Source organism: Oenanthe melanoleuca, chromosome 5 (assembly GCF_029582105.1).
Source record: "Oenanthe melanoleuca isolate GR-GAL-2019-014 chromosome 5, OMel1.0, whole genome shotgun sequence".
Classification (NCBI taxonomy): Eukaryota; Metazoa; Chordata; class Aves; order Passeriformes; family Muscicapidae; genus Oenanthe; species Oenanthe melanoleuca.
In genome coordinates, this window is record NC_079339.1 from 38,147,518 (window position 1) to 38,172,297 (window position 24,780).

At 40.4% G+C, this 24,780-nt stretch overlaps 2 protein-coding genes across 2 annotated transcripts in view; one reads left to right on the forward strand and one right to left on the reverse strand.

Annotated features, from left to right (window-relative positions):
• MIA2 (MIA SH3 domain ER export factor 2) overlaps positions 1-3,522 on the forward strand; it is a 35,928-nt gene extending 32,406 nt beyond the window's left edge. The window contains exons 27-29 of the mRNA XM_056492643.1: positions 1,459-1,535; positions 1,929-2,163; positions 2,963-3,522. Coding sequence (XP_056348618.1) covers positions 1,459-1,535; positions 1,929-2,163; positions 2,963-3,111 — 461 coding nt within the window. The 3' untranslated portion in view covers positions 3,112-3,522. The remainder of the gene's footprint in view (positions 1-1,458; positions 1,536-1,928; positions 2,164-2,962) is intronic.
• A 3,015-nt stretch (positions 3,523-6,537) lies between these two features.
• FBXO33 (F-box protein 33) lies at positions 6,538-24,711 on the reverse strand. Its single transcript, XM_056492637.1, has 5 exons — positions 24,439-24,711; positions 23,309-23,796; positions 16,856-16,966; positions 11,282-11,967; positions 6,538-8,518 (listed from the first exon to the last, which is right to left on the reverse strand). The coding sequence occupies exons 1-5, from the start codon at positions 24,565-24,567 to the stop codon at positions 8,247-8,249; spliced, it is 1,686 nt and encodes a 561-aa protein (XP_056348612.1). The 5' UTR covers positions 24,568-24,711; the 3' UTR covers positions 6,538-8,246.
• Positions 24,712-24,780: the final 69 nt, after the last annotated feature.

A 24,780-nucleotide genomic window follows, 5' to 3' on the forward strand; every position in this document is an offset into this window, starting at 1 on the left:
CTGACTGAAGGACAGGAGAGGTGCACTGGCTTTGCTCTTATTAATGCATCCTTTTTTTACCCCTTTCTTCAGTCACTGCCCAGCAACAATTTATTTATCTTTTTAAGTGTTGCATTCAGTTCTTGTGCAATTCAAAACCGCCAGAATGGAAACAGGGTTTTGGATAACCTTTAACCGTTTTGGATAACCAGCACTTAACAAGTCATTAAACATGTGTGAATGTTGCTTTTTAGAGACACATAATTTCAATAGAGTTGTCTGAGTATTTGTAAAAAGCCCAGAACCCAAAAAACCCCCTTTAGTTAAAGAACCAACAACCAAAAAACAGCCCACCCAGCACACCTGACTTGAGAACAGCAAAGTGTTTCACAGTACTAGTCAAGGCTCCCACTCTGTTAGAGTTACAAGTTACACTTCTTAGGAAGATGATCAAAATATTATTTAAAGTGGACAAAATAATAGAGATTTTCCTAAGGTGGAATGGCAAATTATAAAAACTTTTCACTTGAGGAGGTGCCTGGAGCAGGAAATTTTGTCAGAAAGAAGAGCTAAAGGTTGACAGAGTTTGTGAGGGACTTCATAAGGACCTAAAATGAAAAGTGTTATGCAACATAAATATCAAGGCATGAATATTCTCTGTATGACATAGGAGTTGAAATGTTTTAGATTAGATAACAATGCCATCAACAAGGCAGGGCCTGCTTGAAAATACAAGTAATTTAGAGATTTTGAAAAGACCTGTCTGTCCATTGAGAAAAAAGCTTTGTTTACTTTCAAGGAGTAGAAATAAAACATGCACACAAAAATTCTGTCACTAATTAGAAGTCTTGTTTTGGTTTGTTGTTTTTTAGTATAATCTGTATTCAAGCTGAAGCATAAGAAAGCAGCATTTTTCAAATCTCAGGTTTGGGTGTTTGTTTGTTAGTTTCAAGAAGGCATATTTAGTGTACATACTTAGTATATTTATATCCAGTCAGATTCTACTCTCTGACAATTCCCTTTAATGATTTTCTCAGGTTGTTATTGAAAATATTGGCTCTCAGCAAAGTTTAAAAGTAAAAACACCAATGTTTCTATTTATCTCTTTACTTATGAAGTAAATAAGGCAAATGAGAGGATGATGATGATGATTACCATTATCATTATTATTTCTGACTGCTTGTCCAAAACTGATGTAGTTCTGGAAGTCTCCTTGATATTTGTCAGCCGAGGAGGGAACTGGTTTTTGACATATTTGAATAGGATTGGTGTCAAGCTCTGTGCTAAGAGCATGTCATAGCACAGCCATTCCCAGCATGGGGTTTACCAAAGAAATGAACTATCAGTTAGAGGGAGGGGGAAAATGGAACTGCTGCTTGCTGGATTTGTTGCAAATCTATCCTGGTTTCAGAAAAAAATACTAAAATCGTTGGAGAGAAAGAGATCAGTACTGAATAACTTTTTAACTTTTGCATACAGATGGACAGACGTCTTCAGAACATAGTCCACAAACAGAACCAAGTGGAGATGGGATGAAGGATCATTCTACCCTTAGTGTAAGTAGCTGAAGAAAGGCTTGAAAGAAGCATTCATTTTCTGCAAAAAAATAGAAACATTTGTCTGTAGTCTATTGTCACATTATATTGCAGTCTTCAGTGCAAATTATAAAGTTACATGTATACTTTATCACAACAGTTATTGTCTTATGAATTGCTTTGATGCATTACTAATATCATCCCTGTTGAAAATTAATTATATCCCAAAAGATGAACTGTGCTCATATGCGGATGGTCAGTACACATAGATAGCCTTGCTCAGGATTATGCTGCAGCAGAGGCAGAGTTGGAACTGGCTCTTAGCTAGTGTCACACCTGCATGACAGTGGGCCTGATGGGACTGGAGGTGTTCCCTTTCCCTCTGCTAACATCCCTGGTTTCCTTGTGTTGCAGAACTCGCTCCCTGATCAGCCGCTGGCACCTGAAAGTGAAGCTGTCAGGTCAGGGTTTGCACCCCCACCTTTCCCTCCAGTCAGACCTCCACTGATGCCTGTGGATCCCAGAGCACCACCAGTACCTTTCATGAGACGAGGACCTCCTTTCCCTCCCCCTCCTCCTGCTGGCATGTATGGGCCACGGGAATGCTTTCCAGTACGGGACTTCGGCCCTCCACGCCCTCCGCTGCCAAGTACGTGGCTGTAGCCAGAGTTGGTTTGTTTGTTGAACATGAGTGCTTTGTGCAGCTAGTGAGTTGCCACAGGGGGTAGATGTGTGCATATTTGCACCCACTACATCTTAGTTCAGCTAACAGGAGCATCTTTTCTGATTAAGGTTCACTGTCTTGTACACTTCGTTTTTCACAACAGTTCATCTTGATCTTTTTACAAATACTAACTTTGGCTGGAAAATACACTACATGTACTGTTAAGCACTTAGAGGATTGTTTTTGGGGGGTAGGAAAGCAAGTAGATGGTTTTCTTAATCCTTTTCTTCCTATGAAATTGCATCTTATGTAAAACTTAAAATTTGACTCTGAGGTGTGCTGGTGCCCTGCAAAGGGACAGTCCCAAAACAACTGTTTTCCCTTGGGAGTTTGCATGACTGGAGCAAGATATAAGTATCAGACTGCAGGACTTCTTTCTGACTCTTTCTATTCTCTGGGTATGTGTGAAGAACTAAGCCATTTATTTGTCAAAGTATCTGTAAGGTGTAGCAGGTAAAGGTTGCTGTGGCAGACTGAAGGGAATACTGGCAGCAGCAGCAGTGGCTGGCTGCTGATTTGAGACTACTGGGTCTCTACTAGTGGGTAGCTACTGAGAAAAGTGATGGTTTTGCCCTCCTCTTTCCTGGTGTCTCTGTCTCTTTGCATCCTGACCTGTGACTTCTAGTGAGATAGGCCCAGCTGAGCAGTAAGCCAGCAAGAGGAGCAGGTGTATATGTTTACTGTTGTGATTGATATTAACTGGATTACTCTGATTCTCTCACAGTAAGAAATCCATTTCCAATGAGACCTTATCCTCACTATCCACCTCAACGACCTGGATTTTTGCCTCCACCACCTCCTCCTGAAAACAGAGTTGAACCATCTCAGTCAGATCCACCAGCTGTAGAACCAGAACCACAGCAGGAGACTTGACAGTCATTTGGGGAATGTCCTGAACCAGTTTTGTGCTTTCCTACTGGCATTTTTCCTTATGTTAAGTAACCATTGTTACTTAGGTCTATACAAACTACTTCGCTCAAATTGAAGCTCAATAGGGAAAATTCTCAGGATAGTATTTTGTAAATAAAGAATTAAATACCTATGAATATTGTGAATAAGTGATTTTCTCTATAATAGTCATTTTAAATTAAGTATTTCTAACTTGAGTAGTCTCTTCAGAGGTGTATAAAATTAAATAATGTGAACCTTATTGTAAAAGTCCAGCTGCTTTGTGCTGGTTGAGCTGTACAGGGAGTCTCTCTGCATGCCAAAAGTGATGCTTGCTGCTTTATTAATAGGATGTGAAAACAAATGGAAACAGTTAATAAAAATCTACAAAAGCAATGTCACTGGTAACATGGGATAATATTCATCTTCACCTCTCAAGTGCCCCAATGGCATTGTAGGCACAGGGCAGGGCTGACCAGTGCCAGACTGGATCTGGACAGAGCCAAGTTCTGCTTTTACTGGTGACTGTGTACAATCTAAACACTTCTGCAAGGAAGTCCCATTCTGCTAGGAGCTGGTGGCTGTTCTGACAGTTTGGCTTCAGTTTGAAAACCAAGGACTCAGTGCAGTCATTTGGTAAAGAAGCAAACTGGTTTTAGTGAGCCCCAACTCAGCAGCAGTTCAACCACCAGGCTCCATTCTCTGCATGCACACACACATAACACATAGTTTCAGGCTTTAATGTAAATGCAGCCACCACACCCCATAATTAGAAGTTACAAAAAAAACCTCCAGTCCACTTTTTTTGTAATTGCCTAGGTCGAGTCTGCCAAGAGAGCACTTTCTCTTGAAGCTCAGTACTTCTACCGTTATTCCCACATTGGCTTCTTTCAGCTGTAGAACTCTTCCATGGCTTGCTCTTACAATTTCTTTATCCTTTCTGCTTCTAGTCTAGCCTTCAAAGCATTTAGATAAGCCTTTGTACTCCAGTGATTCAATGACAGATTCTGACAACAGACATTTTAAAGCATCATCATGTTAAATTAGCCATGTAGTCTAACGTGGCTGTTGCATCAGATTTAGCCAATTAGTTGATGGCTGTGAACTTACCTGAGAGACTCCACAAGGTTTCTCAAAGGAATTACTGGGTTTTACCCTTACCCTTGTCATCAGCCCTAGGAACTATCTAACTGTGAAAAACAGCCTTGCCCCTGCACAGAGAACCAAGGTATAGCACAGAAATCCTGGGCTGGTAACACTGCCATAAACATTTTTTATTTTGGAAAGCTGCAAAAACTATTTATAAATGTATCTATACCATTTTTTTCTCCATGTGGGTTAAATATTTGTTCTCAGTTAACTCTGAAAAATTCTTCCTCCGCCAAAACAGTCTATTCCCACAATGGTACCAAAAGCTGCAGGCAAAAGAAAAGATAGCTGGACTAAGAAAATGCAGGAAAAGCATGGATTGGATCATCCTGCAGAGAGAATGGCAATCATTTGAGACTTTTCCTCCCCAGTAGCAGTCCAAAATTTTATTTGCAAATCTGGGAACAAGCCCAGGTTTATGCAATAGAAAGTAGGTAGATGGTAACCTGTCAAAGGTAGGAAGTTCACACAAAAATGTATGTGGGGACATCCCTGTTCCACCCACCCCAAAGGAATAAGCAACCTGGTTTTGACAGATGAAGGCTTGAGTTCCAAGCTCCTGCTGAACTAAGAATGTAAAGGACTAACTCGACATTGCCATCTCTTCAGGAAATACAGAGAAACAACAAAAGTAAAATTCCTTTTGGTATTATGCAAGTTCAAAGAAATTTCACAATAGTTTGTGAGGTCCCATTCCAAATGCAAGAGAATACCAAGATCATCTTAGTTTCCTAACAATTACAAATTACTTCAGCTTAAGTCCCTTCATCCTGGTATCACTAATAAAGATTACTGCTGAAAATACAAGCAGACAACAAATCCCACTTTTATCTATTCCTAAAACAGGAGAAAAATCGGGTGCATTTCTCCAGCACTGCTCAAGGCATGGCTTTCACCACACACTCCTGCTTTACTGGACTCCCTCTTCTTTCCAAGATAGAAAGATTCCAGCCATCTGTTTTAAGTACACTGAGTTCTTCCCTGAACACAGGCCACAGCCAGTGAGGAGAGTTCAGGCTGTGTGAAAAAAAATCAGACCTTGAGCATTCTAACAATGGACAGCCATTGCCAAGAGCCAGCTCTGGTGCAACTGCAGTGAGTGAAAGGGCTGCACATCTCCCTGCTGTAGGAAAGTGGGCTGCTTCTCCTGCTCATCTTTCAAGATTAAGTTAATTAAAACAAGAAGATAGGCTAGACCATAGACCAAACAGATTAAAAACATGTCTATACAACAGAAAGACAGATTACTTCCCAACTGTTACCCATAGAATGTGGTAGCTTGCAGAGATAAAATTACGGTTCTGCAACTGTTAAAACCAGAGGACACAGAATTTGCTTTTTCTGTGTGACTTCCTGAAATTGTGAACCCGTGACAACCAAACTTCAGGTTCAGATGCTGCTGAGCAATCACCATCAGGTTTATCTGCTACATAAACCTCCCTCCTGAGGCCGAGCCCTGAAAGGCACTGAGACAAGCCCCAGTATTTCACTTTACTAGAACACAAAAAGCTGTAACTGTATTTACCTTATCTTTATTACCCACAGCATCTCTTCAGCATGTTGGCAAATGATCTTGCTTACCAAACCTGGAAGATCTAGGGAACTGCTTGAACAAGCAGTGCAGTTTTCACACTTGGCAGCAGTTAGGGCTGTTGTAACATGAAGTTCAGAAGCTCGAATGAAGTCCGTGCTTGGCACGCACACACTGACCAGCCACTCTGACAAGCCTCACAGCACAGTCAGCCATTGCAGGGCACAGCAGCTCTCCAACAGCTGACCAGACATCTGCAGCTTTCATTCAGAAGGCACAGCTGTGTACTCTGAGTACAGATAAAACGTCAAACTGAAGCATTGCAGGTATTCATAATCTATTTAATAGTGGGACACCAAAGAAGTACTACACATTTTTCTTGAGCACATTAGATTTTGATTTAAGCAATTGCAATTGATGCAGTAATTTCTCAAAAATAGTTTTCTATATTCTACAATCCACAGTTTACTGTATCAGTCTAATAGGTCATATAATGATATACTGTTTGTACTAACTGGTCTGATCTTTAGCAAAGCATCCTTCCCTTCCTCCACCACCCCAAAAAATGTTGACAAAATTCAGCCAAATCAAAAAAAAAATTGTGTGACTTTAGATTTTTCTGCTGACCTAAACACAATGGGAGCTACTAGTTATACATATCTTATGAACGATGTTGCATTTTATTTCTAAAAATCTTCATGCTGTCAACAATAAAGTATTTTATACAGCGATCAATTTTTAATGCTTTATTCATTGATTAAAAGAATATAACATTTAACATAAACCATACAACATCAGTCATCAATTCAAACATTCAGCTGGTTTCCTTACATTTTCTGTCAGGAGTTTTTTTTAATCTGATCACATTTATAAGATAAAATCTCACCACATCTGGCATATACACACACTGTGCCAGTGGATTCACTCTACTGATGTACATATAAAATCCGCATGGTATGTGCTCACTGGAGACAAAACAGCGCACACCTGTCAAAAGGTCATTTTAATATAAGATGGTAAAACCATTTGTAAAACACATATAAACTTTTTCCATAAATAGAATCATATCTGGACATCTGTTGCATAAATTGTGTTTTCCAAAGCTTACAATATAGCAGCCAGGTCTCAGCACTGCTGGGCACCCACGTTGGCCACTTACTTTATTATTGCAGACTGTCCTTTAAACATTAAATGCACAACATTCGTACCACTTAAAACTGGGGTCAGGTGGAAGTCTCACAGAGACCACGTCTGTACCGCGGTTGCCCTGAAACAGTTACATCGGCTTCTAAAGCCTCTCAGATATAACAAGATTTTAAAACATACTTCATGGAATGTTCTTCATGCATCATAGCAGCTCATACCTGTGATAGAACAAGCTTTGTATTTGTTTCCTTTCCTTCCTTTACATTCACTATTCACAGTGAAACAGGTGCATGTTTGTTAAGAGTTCTGAGGTTGCTGACTGAGCCACAGCACAGCTGTGTACCACAGGTCGAAATTCGACCTTATATATTACAATCTAGCAGTATCTGGCTGGCCAAAAGTTGGCCTGCCCCTGCCAGCATGTGGGCACTTCTTCGTTTTTAATCTATTCTTTGGCAGCTGACACAGGCGCTGACAGAGAAAATCCAGTGACTTGGTTGTTAGGGATTTCACGACTAATGTTTGTTTGCAGGTGTAGACCTTTGTATTGAATTCTTCACTGTTATGCGTTTACCTCACCGGAGCGCACATTTCTTTTTTTTTCCTTTTAAACTTTGGCCCAAAGCTAACTTTTAAGGATGATGACAGAACAATGAGAACAAACAAGGAAGAGTTTGCAAAGAATCCAAAAGACTACAGCTTTATGGAGTGAATCTGTAAGTGCAGGAACCTGAACGCTAGTGTTTCACACCGCCGCTTAGCAGCTACGGAAAGCCGAGAATGGAGTTAAGCCATGCTGCAGAATCCGCATGTGAAATCAAGCAAGGTAAGAGTCTTACAGTGAACAGCCCTGGATAGACTTCTCGTCCCTTAAGCCTATTAAGTAGCATGCTACTGGATTAAGCACACAATGACAGCAGAGAAATCCACTGGGCTATGGATATGGGTATTAAAAACAGTTGGCTCCCGAGCACAGGACTCCAATATAATAGCAAAATAATTCAAAATGCAGTTACTCAATTAAAGTTAGCCGGCAACCTCAGACAGCCTTTGGCTGTATCTTTGCAAGGTTTGGTAGACAAGTCCATTAACCGTGAAAACCCTAAACACTGCCACTTTCAGCTTCTAAACCAATATCCAACTACGTTCTTTGATCAAGAAGTAGAATACACATATATAATTCTATATAGCTAATACTGATTAAACACAGCACAAAAGGGGTTAATTCACACTACCGAAAAAACATAATAGGACCCTACTTGCATATGTAACCACAGGAATTGTAAATAAGGAGCTAAATGCCTTCACTGAAGCTTTGCATCTCTCTGTAAAAGTGACGGGTTGGCTCAGTGAAGACACTGAGCAGCTCTATGTCCATGACGGCGTGCCAAGGGCGACCCAATCCAAGAGAAACTTGCTCAATGAAATTGTGTACTGGATCCACATCCTGATCAGCCAGTTCTCCTTGGTCGAATTCAATGCTTTCTTCTGTGACTTCCAGTACTTTCAGGTCAGAGCCACGAAGACGAGCAATTGCTATAAGATTATGAGCCCAGACTGTGTAACCTATGGGGAAAGAAAAACAAAGTCACTCTGTCATTTTCCTACAAGGTATTTTCTTATTCTAGTACTTAATACCAGACCATCCCAGTATCTCTCCCAATGTATTCTGTCATGTTTTATGTTCCATGTGGCAGAGTTCCCCTAGGGCATGGTGGGGGTTTTCTGGTTTCAAGTAGTGAAGCTCTCATTTTACACTCCAAATAAGAAAGTATAAAAATATTTCAGGTAGTTTCACCAAGCATTTCTAGATATTTTTCTCCTACTTTCAGAGCAGTGGACTACTGTAAGTTATATATAAAATTTCAAACATCCTGTGATCTACTCTGTAGTAAAATTAGAATGAAAAAAGTGAGTTACCAATTAACAGAATGCATAAAAGGACTGCTTTAAAACTCTGCTTATGCTAGAAAAAAATTCTTTCATTGCTTTAGAAGTAGACTTACTAAAGAAAAAAAAGCCACCAGAAATATAGTCGGCATGCACACAAACCAGAAGCCTCTGCAGCCTCTTCAGATCACCCTAGTCTGTGTGTTTATGAAAATATATCTACGTATGTTTATAACACAAGATCATAAAAATGTAGAAGTATCCTTCCCTTAACAAGGAGAAAAAAATAAAAAAGGCCTTTGTTCTCACAGATGGACCATGTTTTTTATTCACAGTGCCAGATCATACCACTATGAGTATCCTACTGTCTCCATCACATCCCAATGGCCATAACCTCTTTACACTCTTTCTTCATTCTACAAGAATGTATTTAACATCTGCCTTCCTCTGGCTCCTGGACATGCTACCTTGGTGGAAAGACTTCCCACAAAAGACAACCCCGAGGCAGCCCATATAAAGGTGTCCTTAGCATATGTTTTCCCCTTCCTTTTTTTGGTCAGTGACAAGTGGCATTCAAAGTTAGATGTAAATCTAAACTTTTTCAAAAGCAAACTAATAACAGAACAGGAAACACATACATAAACACACACACATACAAAAGCCTGAGAAGCACTGGAAACTGAAGTATAAACACTTTGGGAGACAGAAGAAGAAACCTGAGCACTTTGAGCAAACTATGGCTCTGAAGGCAATTCACAGTATAATATGACATGTGGAGCCAGAAAACATTATATGGTAAACTTCAGGGAATCCAAGCATGAGGCTAAGATGCTGTACTGAGATATCAAAGCATTCTGGATATTTCTTCCCAATAGTGTTCCATCTACAGTTACTACGTGCTTGTGGTATAGTACTACAGAAGTTATGTCCGCAGCTTAGAAAAAATCAGAAGGCATTTATTAGCAGCTTAGCTAGCTTCTGCTGCAAGGAGGAGAAAAGAAGGGTAAAGAATGTGAATCCCAATGTAACAGCAAGGTGATACTTGGCCATTTCCTGACACAGTCAGACACAGCATCTCTCCAGAGAAAGGTGATGTAGCAACAACCATTTGGTAGACAGAAGCACAAAGGATGTTTGCTTTCCCAGTGCTATGCACAGACTAATACTTTCTACTGAATAGACATGTACTGATATTAAATAATACTTATACTAGCTTATGTTCAGATGTTTCACCAGCTTTTAAACTTAGATAATATATTAGAGGACTTTTCTGTAGCAGGAGGATAATTCAAGGTAACACAATTTTGATTTTTTCTTAAAGGTCCTCAAACATGTAACGAAATTTTAGAAGAAACTGCTAAAATCTACACCTAGACTGGTACAGAATCTGTCTCACCTGGAAACTACTAAGCTAAGGAGAGACAGCTGAATTGACCATACCTCCCCTGTCCCCAGCAAAGATTTTTCAGCAAAAGACCATGGGAAATTTAAAAAAAGGAAAAAAAAAAAGAAGAAAAATGAAAAAAAAAAAAAAGAAAAAAAAAGAAAAAAAAAAGCAAATACAGCAGGACCTTCTGACTTCAACCAATGGAAATCTGAATGCCCACTTCCTGCTGCTGAAGGTCTCCTATTTGTACTGAACAAATGGAGATTCACTCCCCCAAGCAGCCTGAGGAAATACATTTATTCTTGTGCAACACAATACAGTCATAGCTTAACTCCTTTATGCATCAGCAAACTTGGACTTGGTAAGCTGATTCCAGCAGAAACAGAAAAACATTATTCTGCATTATTTCACTTTTGGGGGCCTTAAAATTTGCCAGACTGTTCTAACTTCTACCACCAAGTGCTCTATTGATGACAGAGCTGAATGAATTCTAAAAGCTATCTGCTACTATATGGCAAATAAATAGGTGGGATAAACCTAGCTCTGGTATTACAGTGAGGCAACCCCCTCTACGTATTTTTCAGCCGTCATCCGCTGGTAGTCTTATCAAATTGGTAAAAAATTTCCTCTTCCCAGCTTTGGGACACTTAACTCATGTTTTTTACAAACAGGAAGCAAAATCATCTAATCTTGCCAGCTTATGAGCTCACACAAAAACAGCAAATGTTTTCAGTTCACATACACATAACCAATTACTTAACAGAACTTGCACAGTGCAGACCACTTGTAGGATAAGCCTCCTGAAATCCTCTCAAGTTATCCTCACTTCTGCGAGAAATGTAATAAAATCCTACGTGACTTCTCAATAGAAGTTAGTAAGATACAAGCAGGTTTAAAACTCATATACAATAAACACCTTCAACAACAGCATGCATAGCAACTGTGCAGCAGCCTTTTGAAAAACATCCACTAAAACACACTATGATTAGAAAGGCTGAAGGCTTGTAAGCATTTAAAAGCCGCATCCTATGCCCATGCAATGTGTCACCTACCATGAACAGCAAGGAGAGACAGTCTTGTGCACCTCCAGGCTAATAAGACAAGTGGATCTTCATTCCGGTTGTCACTGAGATCTGGGAAGGCAGACATATCTATCACATCATTCATTAGTATAAAATGAGTGAGGAACTTGTCATACTGCCTGGATATGAGGTCAACAACAGCCCCTGAAACATAAGTGACATAGCTGTCAAAGTGAATCCTCTCTAGGGGGATACTGGGCTTAAGAATCCTTAACATATCATCACTCTTGACATCAAAAGCCATTATATAGACCCGAAGATTAGTGCTGTTGCGAGTCAGCGCCTGCCAATTCTCATCTTTTGGCATATTGTCCAATGACTTGTGCATTATGGAAACACTGTGGACCAGCAGAGACAGTCGATGCAAAGGCACATGGTTGCTGTCAGCCAGGACTCTTGCCATTTCAGCTGTAAAATCACAGAAATCCAAAGCGAGCGAACGCAGGTTCACAAAGCGCTCCAATTCAACCGCGGTGATAAGAGTGGTATTACCAGGGATGTGGTTGTCCAATAAGCTCAGATGTTCCATGGTGTTGGCTATGGGGTTTGATAAGGAGGACAATGATGTGGGAGTTACTATTTGCAGCATTAACCCACAAGACAGCCATTTCAATTGCCTGCTATTGCCTAATATCTCTTCAAACAGCTGTTGGATTCTGTAAGTAAACAAAAGAGACAATGATCCTATTAAACATGGTTTAGTCTTACCAACTGCATACCATTCAATTGTTTTATTCAAGAGTTATTCTTGCCAGATTATTATGAAATTATTCTTACACACCCACCTCTCCCACTCCTTTTCTTTACATTAAGATACTTTGTTCAAGAAGGCAACAGAAGTATTTTAAATTTTCAATATTAAATTCAAATAGTACAGTCACACTTTATAAAAACTTTCTCCATATAAGTATTTTTCCAGTCTTCATTCCAAAGCTGTAAAGACCCAAAAGAGTCCTCCTGCTCAAGTGTTCTTTTAGCACATTAGACACACATGTAGGTAAGTATTTGATCTCAAGCCCAGATCAGCATTACAGAGAAACAGCTGAGCCAGGCTATGACAGTTCCATAAAACATCAAGAAATAAGATTCAGTACAAAAATGGCAGAAAATTTTGTTTCCCAAATCAGCTAATGGTTTTGTACAGAACACTTACTGTTTTATTGCTATGAGGATCTGTATACTTTATACATCTAAGCAAAAAAACATTACAAAATTTTTATTCTCATCCATGTAAATGTCCAGGCAAAATTAGAGGTTTAGGCCAGTATCCTGACTGAAAGCAGAGAAACACTAGCACCTTAAGGTGACAGAAAAAGGAAAGCACATAGAGATAGTTATCAAATATCTTTCTAGTTTCCACAACTTTGTAACTCAGTTCTGAGCAGAGGTGGCTTTATGTATTTTGCAGCCCTCAGAGACTTCACTTATACAAATTCATCCAGGTTCCTCCCTCAGCAGAGTAAGTGTTTAGCAACCATAACACCCAATAGTAAGAACTTGGCAGTGTGATTACCCCTTTTTCTTGCTTGCTCTGAACCTGTCACCTACTACCTTTGATGCCCCATAGTCCTTCTGTTGTAATAAAGTTAAAAGATCAGTCCTCATTCATCCTCTCTCTTGGCAAATCCTTATTCATCCCCCCTTTGCCTATATGTGCTTTATTCCTTCTCCTATGAAGGTATTAGGTTTGCAAGGCCTGATTTCATCCAAGTGGAAAAGCTGGTGTAGTTACTGTTTTTATTTTACACCTCAGTTCCCAAGGTTTTGCCTAGGATAGTTATCAGGTAAAAAGACTTCAATATTTCCAGCTTTCTCCTAACATTTTGTTTTCAATTGAGGATTCACAACTGTGACACAAATGAAATAGTTTTAAACAATATGTAAGACCCACAGACAGCACAGTTTTTCTATTTTATTCCTAAATTCATTTAGAGTTCAGATGAACCTTATTTGATCCTGGCAATGTTAGTTTCATAATTATTCTTGCCAATGCTTAAATTGAAGGCAGATTATCTTACAATCCCCCAAAGAAAAGATTCCACCACAGCAATCTCAAATTTCTTCCAAAGACTCTTCCCTCCCGCCAAACACATCTACAAAAGGAGCTGTAATGGTTGCAGCAATGGTAGAATTTATTTTGTAATAGCCCAGATAATCAATCTTAATAGTGCTTTTAGTATTTTACAGAACTGTTGAAGACAAATCAATTTTGAGGCATTCAGTAGAATACTATCATCTATATGTCTCACTGCATTAAAAATCTGTTTAAATTGCAGTTCTAATACATCTTAAACATCTGAGCTTAGAATACTGTTTCAGTAATCTATAAAATTTAATAAAAAGAAATATGTCACACAATCCTAGCCTTTCTCCCCAGTGGGAACTGCAGTAAGAAACTTTTTAAAAACAGAGAGATTGATGTAATGCAATCTGTAAATCACCTTTTTAGTGCAAGCACCAAAGTATTTACACAAGTATTTATATTTTTGCTGCTAGTCTAATGACCTGTAGGTCCTAAGAAAACTTCCTCCAGTTTTTAGCCAGTAAGAGATCAAACATGTTAATACAGAATATTTAACAGCAATAATTTCTGAATTGTTTTTAATACCTGTTTTACAAAAGGCCAGACAGAAAGCACTATATAAGATAGAAGTAATTTCAACATACTTCAAATAATTTTTAAACATCCTAGCAGGCTTGATTTTCATCTCCCCTGCAAATTCTTATGCACATTCTATTTTTCATAAACAGACTGCATCTAACTGGAATTTGCAAAAACAGCCTGAACTGCATTCTAGAAAATTAGACACATGAATTCTTGGAAATTACTACCTACTTTATCACCATATTAATTTTACTTCAACTGCCTAGCAGGTACTACAACATTTATGCTAACTTAACACAACTATTTCAAAGCTCACTTATAAAACTGAAATTGGAGCATATAACAGAAAATAAAGGCAGAACTCACTCAGCACATGCAAAAAAGCAACACAGCCTACTAACGTCTCAACAAGTGTCATCAGCCTCCTTTGCTCCCTGCAGGCAGTAATTATGGAATAGTCACCACTGACCTGTAACCTGCAAATTATTATACTGGAACAAACAAATTTAAAAATTATTTTTTTAAAAATGTACTTTCACAATTAATGCCCCGAATGGTGTTTTCATCCAGAGGACAGACTAAAGCCTGACCAGACAGGCACAGTTAATTTTTAAGCTCCCAAACCAGTTCCAACCAGGACTGAAGCACATCCATGGCCCTGGACAGGAAGCAAACCTACCACTATGCTCCATATGGAGGCCATTTGTTTCATTAAATACTATCAATCAAAATATTTTGTTTAATAACAGAGGTTAAACTGGCTCTTTTGGAAACCAAACTATCTGAACCACGCGGATCAATCATGAGAAGCAGAATTCAGAAAACCAAAATTTTAAACAACTACCCTTTGTTCAACTCAAGACAAATGAACTGTTTACACTGAGTTTCCCAACACTAAGAAACAGAGCAGTAAAGAGAATTTTAGAAAGTAACCAGGGACACACATGCTGTACAGAAAAGAAATAAGCATTACAAACTCATGCAGATGATTGCAAAAGTGTATTTTTGAAAACATGCTCCAAAGCCTCCTCTGCCTCAGGACAACCCTTAGCCTTAAACCTGAGGAAGCATCCTAATGACTCTAATAGCTGAGATTCCACCCAGCTCAAAGCCAGATTTCAGGAATCATAACATTTTTTCCCTGACTGCTTTAATTGTAGGAAGTTTCTGAAACAGCTAGTAAAGTTTATCACCACAGAGGTTCCAAAAATCCTCAACTACCACTAACATTGTCCAAAGGTTGCTTATACCTTTCACTGTTAGCTATCAGCATCAAAGTTTTGCAACTTACTGATGCAAACCCCAAGTACAAAAAACAAGGCCAAGCAGCCATAAAGGTTTACTTTCTGAACTAAGTCTGCTACTAGTTCTCAAACTTCAGACAACTGAATAAAATAGTGTCAGCTTCCCTTAGGACTAGCAGATCCTAAATAAGTTGTTCTATTGTAAAAAAGAATCAAACAAACAGCAATAAAACCCCCTTAAAAAAAAAATAACAAAACAAAACATAAAAACCCCAAACAACCAAATTACCACTCCCCAAAAAAACCAAACAAATAACCCACAACTACAAACAAACACAAAAAGCCAACACCAAAATTAACTACACTAAAAATAAGTAGCATTTATTTGCTCATTCCAAAATGTGCAAAGGTCAATACTCATCTAAAAGACTAATATCAAGTTAGATAATGAATTTTGAATAGTTTATGGCTCCAAAATGTTAATACTTGCTTGAAGAAACATTTAACCAGGCACTCAGCTGAGTAAACATCTGCTTAGATGGCTCCCTTCAAGCCCCTTTGCAAAGATTTGATTATATATTTATATTTTCACAAAGCGTATCAAATAAAGGAGCTTTTACCAAATGAGTCTACCTGCACACAGCACTACAGTATATATATTAGACAGAATCACAAATTGCTCCAAGTTCTGCATTGGAAACATAACAGATGACAAAGACACAGCATGTGACTCACAGCTGTATTCACACTGGTTTGCAAATTTAGGTCAGGACCAAACATTCAATTTGATGACTGTTCACATACATACATTGATCTGATAATATACTTATACTGGTTCTAAAAATCACTCACAACAAAAAATAGTAAAGACCTAGAGTGACTGTACTTATTGCACTCCCAAGCTACTGGGCAAAAGATGTCTAAATAGACACAAATTAAAATTATGGTATTCAGGTTTTATAGTATCAAAAGTTTTAGCAGTACTGCTAAAATAGTTAAGTCAGCATCGCTCCCTCCGTGGTAATTTATTCCAGAAGTCAGTAGCTGTTCATACTGTATTTAACCTTTTCCAAAGAAGAACAAATGACCATTTTGATTTTAAGCATTCAAGGACTGTCCTGTAACGTAATTATGGCAAGCTAAAATACATCTCTGAACTAAACAAGCACATTGAGAGCTGTGATCTTTCAGGAATTCTGCAAATACACAAGCTAGTTTTCAAATGCAATTTGAAATAAGTTGTAGCAGTTCCTTGTTTCAACAGTTTCTCTGTTTCTTTCTAAAGTTTCAAGCAAACTTGAAAGAGAACAAAAACACAAACATGTTTTCAACTCTAGTGAAATACAACAGATCACTTCCTTTTCTAATTTTTTTCATGTACAGCAATAGTAAGAGGTGCTGGTAACAGCCCTTCATCCCTCCTACCCTTTTGTGGCATTAACATAATATTGTTTCTAGAACACAATGAGAAGAGGAAAGAAAGGATTCTCACCCTGCTGAGAACAGAGGGGGAAAAAAACAACAAAAATCCAACAGCCACAAAACCAGACTACTTCATGTAAATAGCAGGAACAAGAATTTAGATTTTCACCCTGTTAAAAAACTTAAAAGCTTCTCAGTGATGTATTTCATTAATTTCTCTATTATCTATTTTTATTATTTTACTGTATTTGATAATTTACAAATATAACTTACTGCTTAATCTTCTTGCCATCAGGGTCAACCTTTCCAAGGTAGGTATTCGATATAGTTCCATGTTGTTGCAGAATGCTTATATCCCCAAAGAGACTTAACTTCTGGAGGTTCCTAGGAAACAACAAAATAAAAAGGAATTTGTACACAAAACTAAAATGGTGTGGGAAATCACTCTGGAAAAGACAAATGCAGGCAATAAACCCCACTATTACCCCAGCCATAGCCTATGGAACTACAGAAAATGAGACTGAAATATAAAGGGGAAGAGGACTACACAAACTGCTAAAACCAGCTGTAAGAGCAAATACAGCTTTTCAGTCAGTGCAGAGTATTTTCAGCAGGCCTGTAGCACCACAAAGAAAACTTAGGAGTGATTTCACACAATTTTTAATCCTTGGAACACGTGTGTTAAGTGCCACAGATGAAAACATCAAATACTTACTCCTTTCAACATTTAACACTGCATTTAATGCCCAGATAGAACACAACCACTAACCCTGCCAGAGCACTTGTATCAGCTGGTTCACAAATGGGAGCTCAAATCTGCCTCAATCAAGGCACCACAAACCTCAGACAAGAAAAGCAAAAGCTCCCCATACCCTAATCAGTGTTGAATTTCTGTTATATCAAAGTAAGGGAAGTTTTTTTAATATTCCCCAACAGTAAGGGCTACTGGTCCACCATGACATGCAATTTTAACTTTTAGAAGGGATACCCAAAAAGAAGTGAAGGAAGAACCTCTGAGTGGATGCTGAACATGACACAGTGCACTAGACAGTCACATTTCCTCTCCCTAGTTCAGTTTTCTGACTTGCACCTTTTCTATTCCTAAAACAGTTCAAGAAAGAGGTATGCAAATGACTGCAGTTTTAAAGTAGTTGTGTAGCATTTACTATTAAGATTATTATTTTTGTAGCTGACTAAGTTTTTGGGTCAACATCTTCTTTATTTATATATGCTGCAAATTAGATTTACTCCAAACATGTAAGAGCTAGTCTGCAATTCATAATTAACAAAGCAGAAACTCCAGTTTCACCACAAATGGACACGCAAGTTAAATTAATCCTAAACATCAGATGCCAATTAACCTGTAGCTCACAATTAAATGAGTTACCATAAATCCTAATTTCTTCTGGCTTACAAAGCATATGCTAGTATTTCAAATCAGCCGTGAGGAAAATGCAACACAATTACCATGCTCAAAGCATAGGGAAGCTCTGGTACACTTCACTACCTCCACAGTACAACCTGATATTCTACCAAGAGGAGGGGGGCAGGCAGGGAAAGGATTAAGTAGCCAAGTTTTACATTTTTAGTAGGTATGAGTTTCAGTCTACAATTATTATCTACCATAAATCATAATTTACCTGTTTTGAAGTCCCTGTATTAAGAAACAGCACACTGATTGCCTGAAATCTATCCACTGTTGCACCTGCTACCTTTTCTTCTACAGAACTACAACTTACTAGCAAGATCCATGAGCTTCATATAAAGTCTAACAAATACTGGAGTCAAATACCTAGAAGTTACAACTGTGTCTGAAATTCCAGCCATTCAATATTTCGTATTTTAAATGCAGGCCTATTGTACTCATGATACACTATAATAAACTGAACCTTAGAATATGACTAATATTCTACAAATCTCACTAAGACACAGCCTGATCATTCTTAATAAAAAGCTTGGCAGGGAAATCTAAAACACTGGCACACCAAACAGAGTATTTCGAGTTCTTTTTTCCTCAAAAGAGATACTCTGGTATGACAGGGAAGTAGCAGGAACCTCCACCTGGTGTGAAAAGCAGTGTTCACAGCCAGTGCTTTAAATAAGCCTTTATCTTTTGATCTTGTTGAGCTATTTGTGAGAGTCAAGAGCCAAAATGAAGTCTTCAGAACAGTCCTGAATCACCTGCATATTCACATCAAACACAGGTTTGTGCCACTCATACTGCCAGCCAATGCAGCAGGATGTAGGCAGGCATTAACAGGACCACCAAAGTACAGGACAAAAGGAACACTAATTACTAGCACCCCACACATTTTTACTTCATCTTTTTGACTGCCATTTCATGCAGTACACAGACAAATGGAAAAGTTCTCTGCCTGAAAACCTAACAAATGACAATATCCAATTATTTTTCTATTCACAGCACAGTTATTACCATCAACAAATCTGATCACAGTTCAACACTATGCTAGATTTTTGCTACTATTTGCAGTGTTATACAACTCCATGACACCCAGCTCACTTTACTTCAGAGAGTCAGTAAAGTGACTGCTATTTAAATATAATTACTTAAAAGTTACTTATCATCTTTTGCTAAAAGTCATAATGGCATCTTAATCCTGTGTAGTGTCCATACTTATAGCTGAGGAAAAACTTGTGTTTTGGAAGGATTTCTAAAACATTTAATTTTCCACTAGCTCAGAAAGTGCACGAGAAGTAACAAGCTTCTTACTAGGCTCCATCTTCAGTTTTAGTCGGTCTTTTTTAATACCCAGTTAAAAAAAAGCACAAAATGTCCTTGCTTACATTCAAGGCGAACAAAGTGGCAAGGCACATATTGTATTACTATACTAGTTTCTGCCAGTTTCAGCTGCCTCTCCAGACCAATAGAAAAAGGTCATTAGCAAACATCAAAAACAGATGCAGTCTACTGTTCTGAGGAATTGACCAATTTTGGTAAGTCCAAGAGATACCATACTTCAGCAAGATACCACAGTTTTATAGTAAGCTGCATTTTTGTTTCCATAACAAAGATCAAACAAGTCACACAACTTAACGTGCTGCAGAGGAAGAGGGGAATGTGTATGTGTCACTACCTTCCTATCTTCCTTTGTAAGCAAGGAAGGAGTAGAGGAAACCATACTTCGGTATCCTAGAGTTACATAAAAGAAGAAGAGGATTTTCCTACAGAATGATCACAAGGTGCTTATTAGCTGTTACATGCACATAAGTGCAAACAAAGTTTGTAGCACTCCCACCCTGCCTTCTAGAGCTTAGTTTTGAAAGATCAGTTCAAGAAGGTGCAGATCATGAGGATTTAAGAAACATCACGCCCACCCACACCCTTTTTCTCAGTATTAAGTAGAACATCACCTTTTAAACAGTTATATGCTTTGATATTTTGATACATTTACTGTCAAACATAAAAGCTTATAGAAAAGTTACAGATCACTACAAACGCTACTTTAGTACCTTTTAATTAGATAAATGATAGATTTAGATAGAGCTCATCAAGTTCCCAATGCTACTACTCCCAATATTTTGAGAGCAATATGCTGCACCCACAAAACAACTTGAGCTCTGCTTCAAATATGAGACAGACCTCGAACAGCTTTTTGGATGGTAACTGGCTGGCAGTGGGAATATTTGTCAATAAAATTTCAATTGTTTTTAAAACAAGTTGCAGACAAGTTATTTCCTTAATTCCATCAGAACTAGCAAAGGTCGCTCCAAAATATTTCTCTAGCGACTTAACACACAGATTTGCTTAGAAACTAGGAATTTTGTTGAACAGAAAATGCTCTTAGTAGCAAAACCACGCATCATTCTCCTCTAGCAAAGAGAGCATTTAGAAATTTCATTACTTTTAGTAATTACTTTTCTTAGGTCCTGAAGTATTGTAAATCCTCAAGGAAGTTTGTAGCCATTTAAAGTAAATTATTTTTCTTGCAAAGAGGAAGGTTGCTACTGCATTGCTTAATAATAAATTTAACACCCCACAACATTACACAGTTAAGAAACAGCATCACAAAGGCAGATTTCCTCCTTTTCAGTTCTGAAGTGTAAGATGGAACATTTTTTGAACTTATCTGCCAAAAAGCTATCATAAGGGCTGACAGGACTTATGAAAGACTGTCCTGTTCTAAACTGTCATTCCAAAAGGAATGCATTTACAGTGATCCAACCACTGGAGAAGTTAAAAATTTCCATTTCCATTATTTTGGAAATTACAATAGCTATCTTGTGTACAGTGAAATACAGTGAAAACAAGAAGGAATTATTTATAGTCTTTGAAATAAATAAAGAGAAGCAGAGAAATTAATTAATAATTATGGACTGCAGTCCCTCCTTAGACAAAACTAAGCATCAGGTAGGTGACAATGACTTTGATTTAAACATCAGGTGGTCACAGTAAGAACTAAGCAGCAATTTGGCATAGGTTAATACTCCTCACACCTCTTTTCAATCTCAAAAACCTACTTAAAGAACTAAAATGCAGTGTTCTACCTGAAAACTAATTAGTTATAGGCAGTTACTTTGCAAGGAAAAAAAACCAAAAACCCTCAAACACCAAAATAAACTAAAAACCTAGTGTGTTCAAGAGAAAAAAAAATTAGCCTATTTTGAAAGTAAAACCAAAAAAAGGTCAAGTGCTTAATGTAAATTATGCCACTCTTCCCCCCCAATTTTTAAAATGCTCATTAAAAAAAAGCCGGCTGTAATAACCAGGTGCCCTGTGTTCCACAGTCAAGCATCATTCATTTCAAACCAAAAGAGCAGCATATAAATGATTTAGAGATAGCAAGAAAGTATGGCTATGCAAAATCCTATCAAAGTTGGTAACTTTTCATCCCTGTCTTACCAGCAAAATTATTTTAATCTACCAGAGAACAGGCACTGGAGAAACAACTACTACTACACAGTATTTTACTGCAATCCTGAGTCACACTGTGCATACTGAAGCTGTAAATTGAACTTCAGAAAGCAAGCGTCCTTGTACAGATTTCAGACAAAGCCATCAAGAATTTTCCAAAAGAAAAAGTGTATCAAAAGCCTTCTCACATCAGAGTTAATTTTGACAGCCTCGTATTTCAGTAAGGGAAAAAAAAGAAACAGTTTAGTTTTCTACCAACGCCCCCATGCAACATCTCCTGTAGACACTACTTATTTTAAAATAGCAAGCCCATGTCGTGATATTTGTTTCAGATCAAACACTTCAACATTTTTTCCTCTTACAATACTGGCTGGAATTCCCACGGATTCAACAGTGAAATGAAAGCTCCTGAAATGCAAGAGAAGACCAATCAAGACAGATGATCACGATTTGCACACCAAGGATTCAGAGGGCAAGAAATAAATTAAGATAAAGGTGAGCTGGGACTAACGAGCTGTTTTCTCAAGTGAGGTCTGTAAGTCTCAGCCATCGCAGCTGCACCACAGGAAGTACCTGCTGGGCGCAGCAGAGCAGAGGAACTGAAAGTGAGACTTCACACACCACATTTGCATTCATCTCAAACCAGCGAGGAACTGCATTTAAAGTTCTCTTGCTACAATTCAAAATAAAGACACAAGAAAGGCCTCAAGCTCTGGAATCAAAGGGGGCGGTAACAAGATCATGACTCAGTTGCAGACAGTTTTCTAAAGGCCATCCACAAGGTTTAATTCATCCTAAACATTCCCTGAAACGCTTGCAGCTTTTTTTCTTCCCCTGATAGGTGAAGATACATGCAGAGGGAGAGAAAACAATATTAAGTATTTCCTAAAACCTATTAACTAACCTAAAACCTACATGACTTTTCAAATCCATCATAACCCAACTGTAATATCCTTGCATTCCTGTTTTACATGCTGACTAGAGGCCATATTTTAGTATATCTGATTATTACCTTATTATCTCTATCACACCCACACACAGTGAAGAGAATGCAAGTATTTTTGTGTTAAAGACCTCAAAGCTGAGGAAATTATCTAACCTGCCAAAGCAAGTGTGTGAAAAAACACATCTTAAATACAAACCACAGGAAAATATTTATATAATTTAAATTCAGTTAGACCAAGAAAGTCCTACATTTTTTTTTCAATAAGCAAAAGAACTTAAAACCTCCTCAAACCTCAGATTAGTAGGTGAGATGAAAGCTCAGCTTTTCTACAGCGAAAGACTTTAGAGCTGGAAAGGCGAAGGTATTTTATTGGGGCAGTAACTCAGCACACCAGAGCTGCAATTTTAACTCCCCCTTACTAATTTCTCATGACATACTTTTTTTCAAGCGTACACAAGGTCTAAAGTCTGTCCGTAGTAAAGCTAATTTTAAGTGAGCAAGCTGTCTTGTTATGCAGTAAATTCCAACTCTTAGCTCTCACTTGCTCCGCTCGAGCTGCATTCCCCACTTCCATCCAAAAGACGAAGAACTTTTAATTACTGCAGCTGTTTTGTTTCGCGTATTGACCCGCTCGCCAGCTGGATGTCTGAGCGTTCATATTCCTCATCAAGCTACACTACACGATAAAAATTCGGCAGTTTGGAGCGGCGCGTCCCCGCTCCTGCCCAACTCACAGACGCACAGGCACACGCAGCGCGGCTCGGAGCGCGGCCCCAGCACGAACCGGCCGCCGCCGGCTCGGGCGTTGCTTCCGCCCGCAGGAACCGGCGGGACGGCCGGACGCGGCCCCGCGCGGCTCGGGGCTCCGTGCGCCCCCCGCCCGGCACCGCCGCTCCCCCGGCGGTACCTGTTGTTGCGGACGCTGCTCAGCACGCACAGCACCAGCTCCAGGTAAGTCCTCAGCAGGTCGAGCCATCGGGGGCTCAGCGGCGGCGGCGCCTCCCCGTCCCCCGCCACCGCGGCGCCCTCGCCCGCCGCCGCCCCGCCGCCGCCGGTGGGGTAGTTGTCGGCGGCGAACTGTACGCGGAGCTCACGGACGAACCAGCCGCACTTGCGCATGAGGAACTCGAGGCGCGGGCGCTCGGCGGGCGAGACGCGGAGGCTGAGGCGGAGGCGCGGCCAGAGCGCCGGGTAGAAGAGGCACTCCCGCCAGTGCGAGCAAGCGGCCGAGGCCCGCAGCCGGTCGGGGGCCGCCAGGAAGGAGAAAATGTGGACCACCAGCTCGCTGGGCAGGGAGCCGGCGCCCACCGCCTCCCCGCACACCGACATCCCTGGCGCCGGCCCCAGCCCCGCGGCGGCGGCCCCGGGCGGCGGCCCCGGCCTGGCCTGCGGCTCCTGCGACACAAACAACAACATCAATGACACGGCGCGGGGGGGCGGGCGCCGGCCGGGACGCGCCTGCTGCCGGGACGCACCACCCGCGCCGCGTTCGGGGGGGGGGGAGGCGAAGAGGCGGAGCTGCGCTACCGCTGCCCGGCAGGGCGGGGGGAGCTGGGCCGGAACCAGCCAGCCCTGAGGGCAGCGTGGGAAGGAAGGCACCGCCGGCGCCGCGCTCGGTGTTGCGGGGCGGCGAGAGCCGCCGCGGCGGAGGGAGGAGGGCTCCCCCCGCGGGGAGAATGGAACGTGCCGGCGGCGGCCTGGGAGGCGGGGCCGGCGCGCCCGCCCCGCGGGGGACGTTGGCCGTTCGCCCCCCCGTGCCGGCGGCGCGGCTCCCTCGCTCCCCGCTCCTCCGGCGGCTCCCATCGCAGTGCGGCGGAGGCTCCTGGCCTGGGCGCGGCCCGGGACCGCCTTCCCTGCGGGCTGCACGGTGCGAGCGCCGGCCGCTGCCGGGGGCAGCCGCGGGACGGCCCCCGCCGGGCGCGCCCGCCCCGCGCGGCCGCTGTTTAGGAAAACTTGGGAAGGGTGTCTGGTGATGTGTGGCGGCGGCGCCGAGGCCCGTACGGGACTGCACGTACGCCTTTGAGCCAGCAGAATTACCTCAGCAGCATTCCTGCTGCTGCCGCGGGAAACGCGCTGACTACGCAGGAAAGGTGGAGCGCGGCAGAGTCCGACATGTGACAGAACCGGGTGCGAGCCTGGGGGGATACAGCAGAAAATGCTCCACATCTGAGTACTCTCAGTTTCTTAAATCTCACCCTCTTTTATAACACCCGTGCCAACATCCGCTGTGCGTGTGTAAAGGTGATTTCTGTGCATACAGAGTTTTGAGAGAATTGAAAAGTCTGTAAAGACTGAACAACAAAGTGATGGTAATTGCCTACATTTTTATAATTAAAAAAAAAATAAAATTGAGTACTGCCTGGAAAAATGGTTACAGTT

Bases quoted from the DNA above. Each gene is read 5' to 3' on its own strand.
- FBXO33 (XM_056492637.1), bottom strand. From the start codon at position 24,567: ATGTGGAGCATTTTCTGCTGTATCCCCCCAGGCTCGCACCCGGTTCTG. The intron at 23,797-24,438 runs GTAATTCTGCTG...TTTGTGTCGCAG, and splicing joins GCAGCAGGAATGCTGCTGAG to GAGCCGCAGGCCAGGCCGGG. The intron at 16,967-23,308 runs GTACCGCCGGGG...GTTGTTTCCTAG, and splicing joins AGCAGCGTCCGCAACAACAG to GAACCTCCAGAAGTTAAGTC.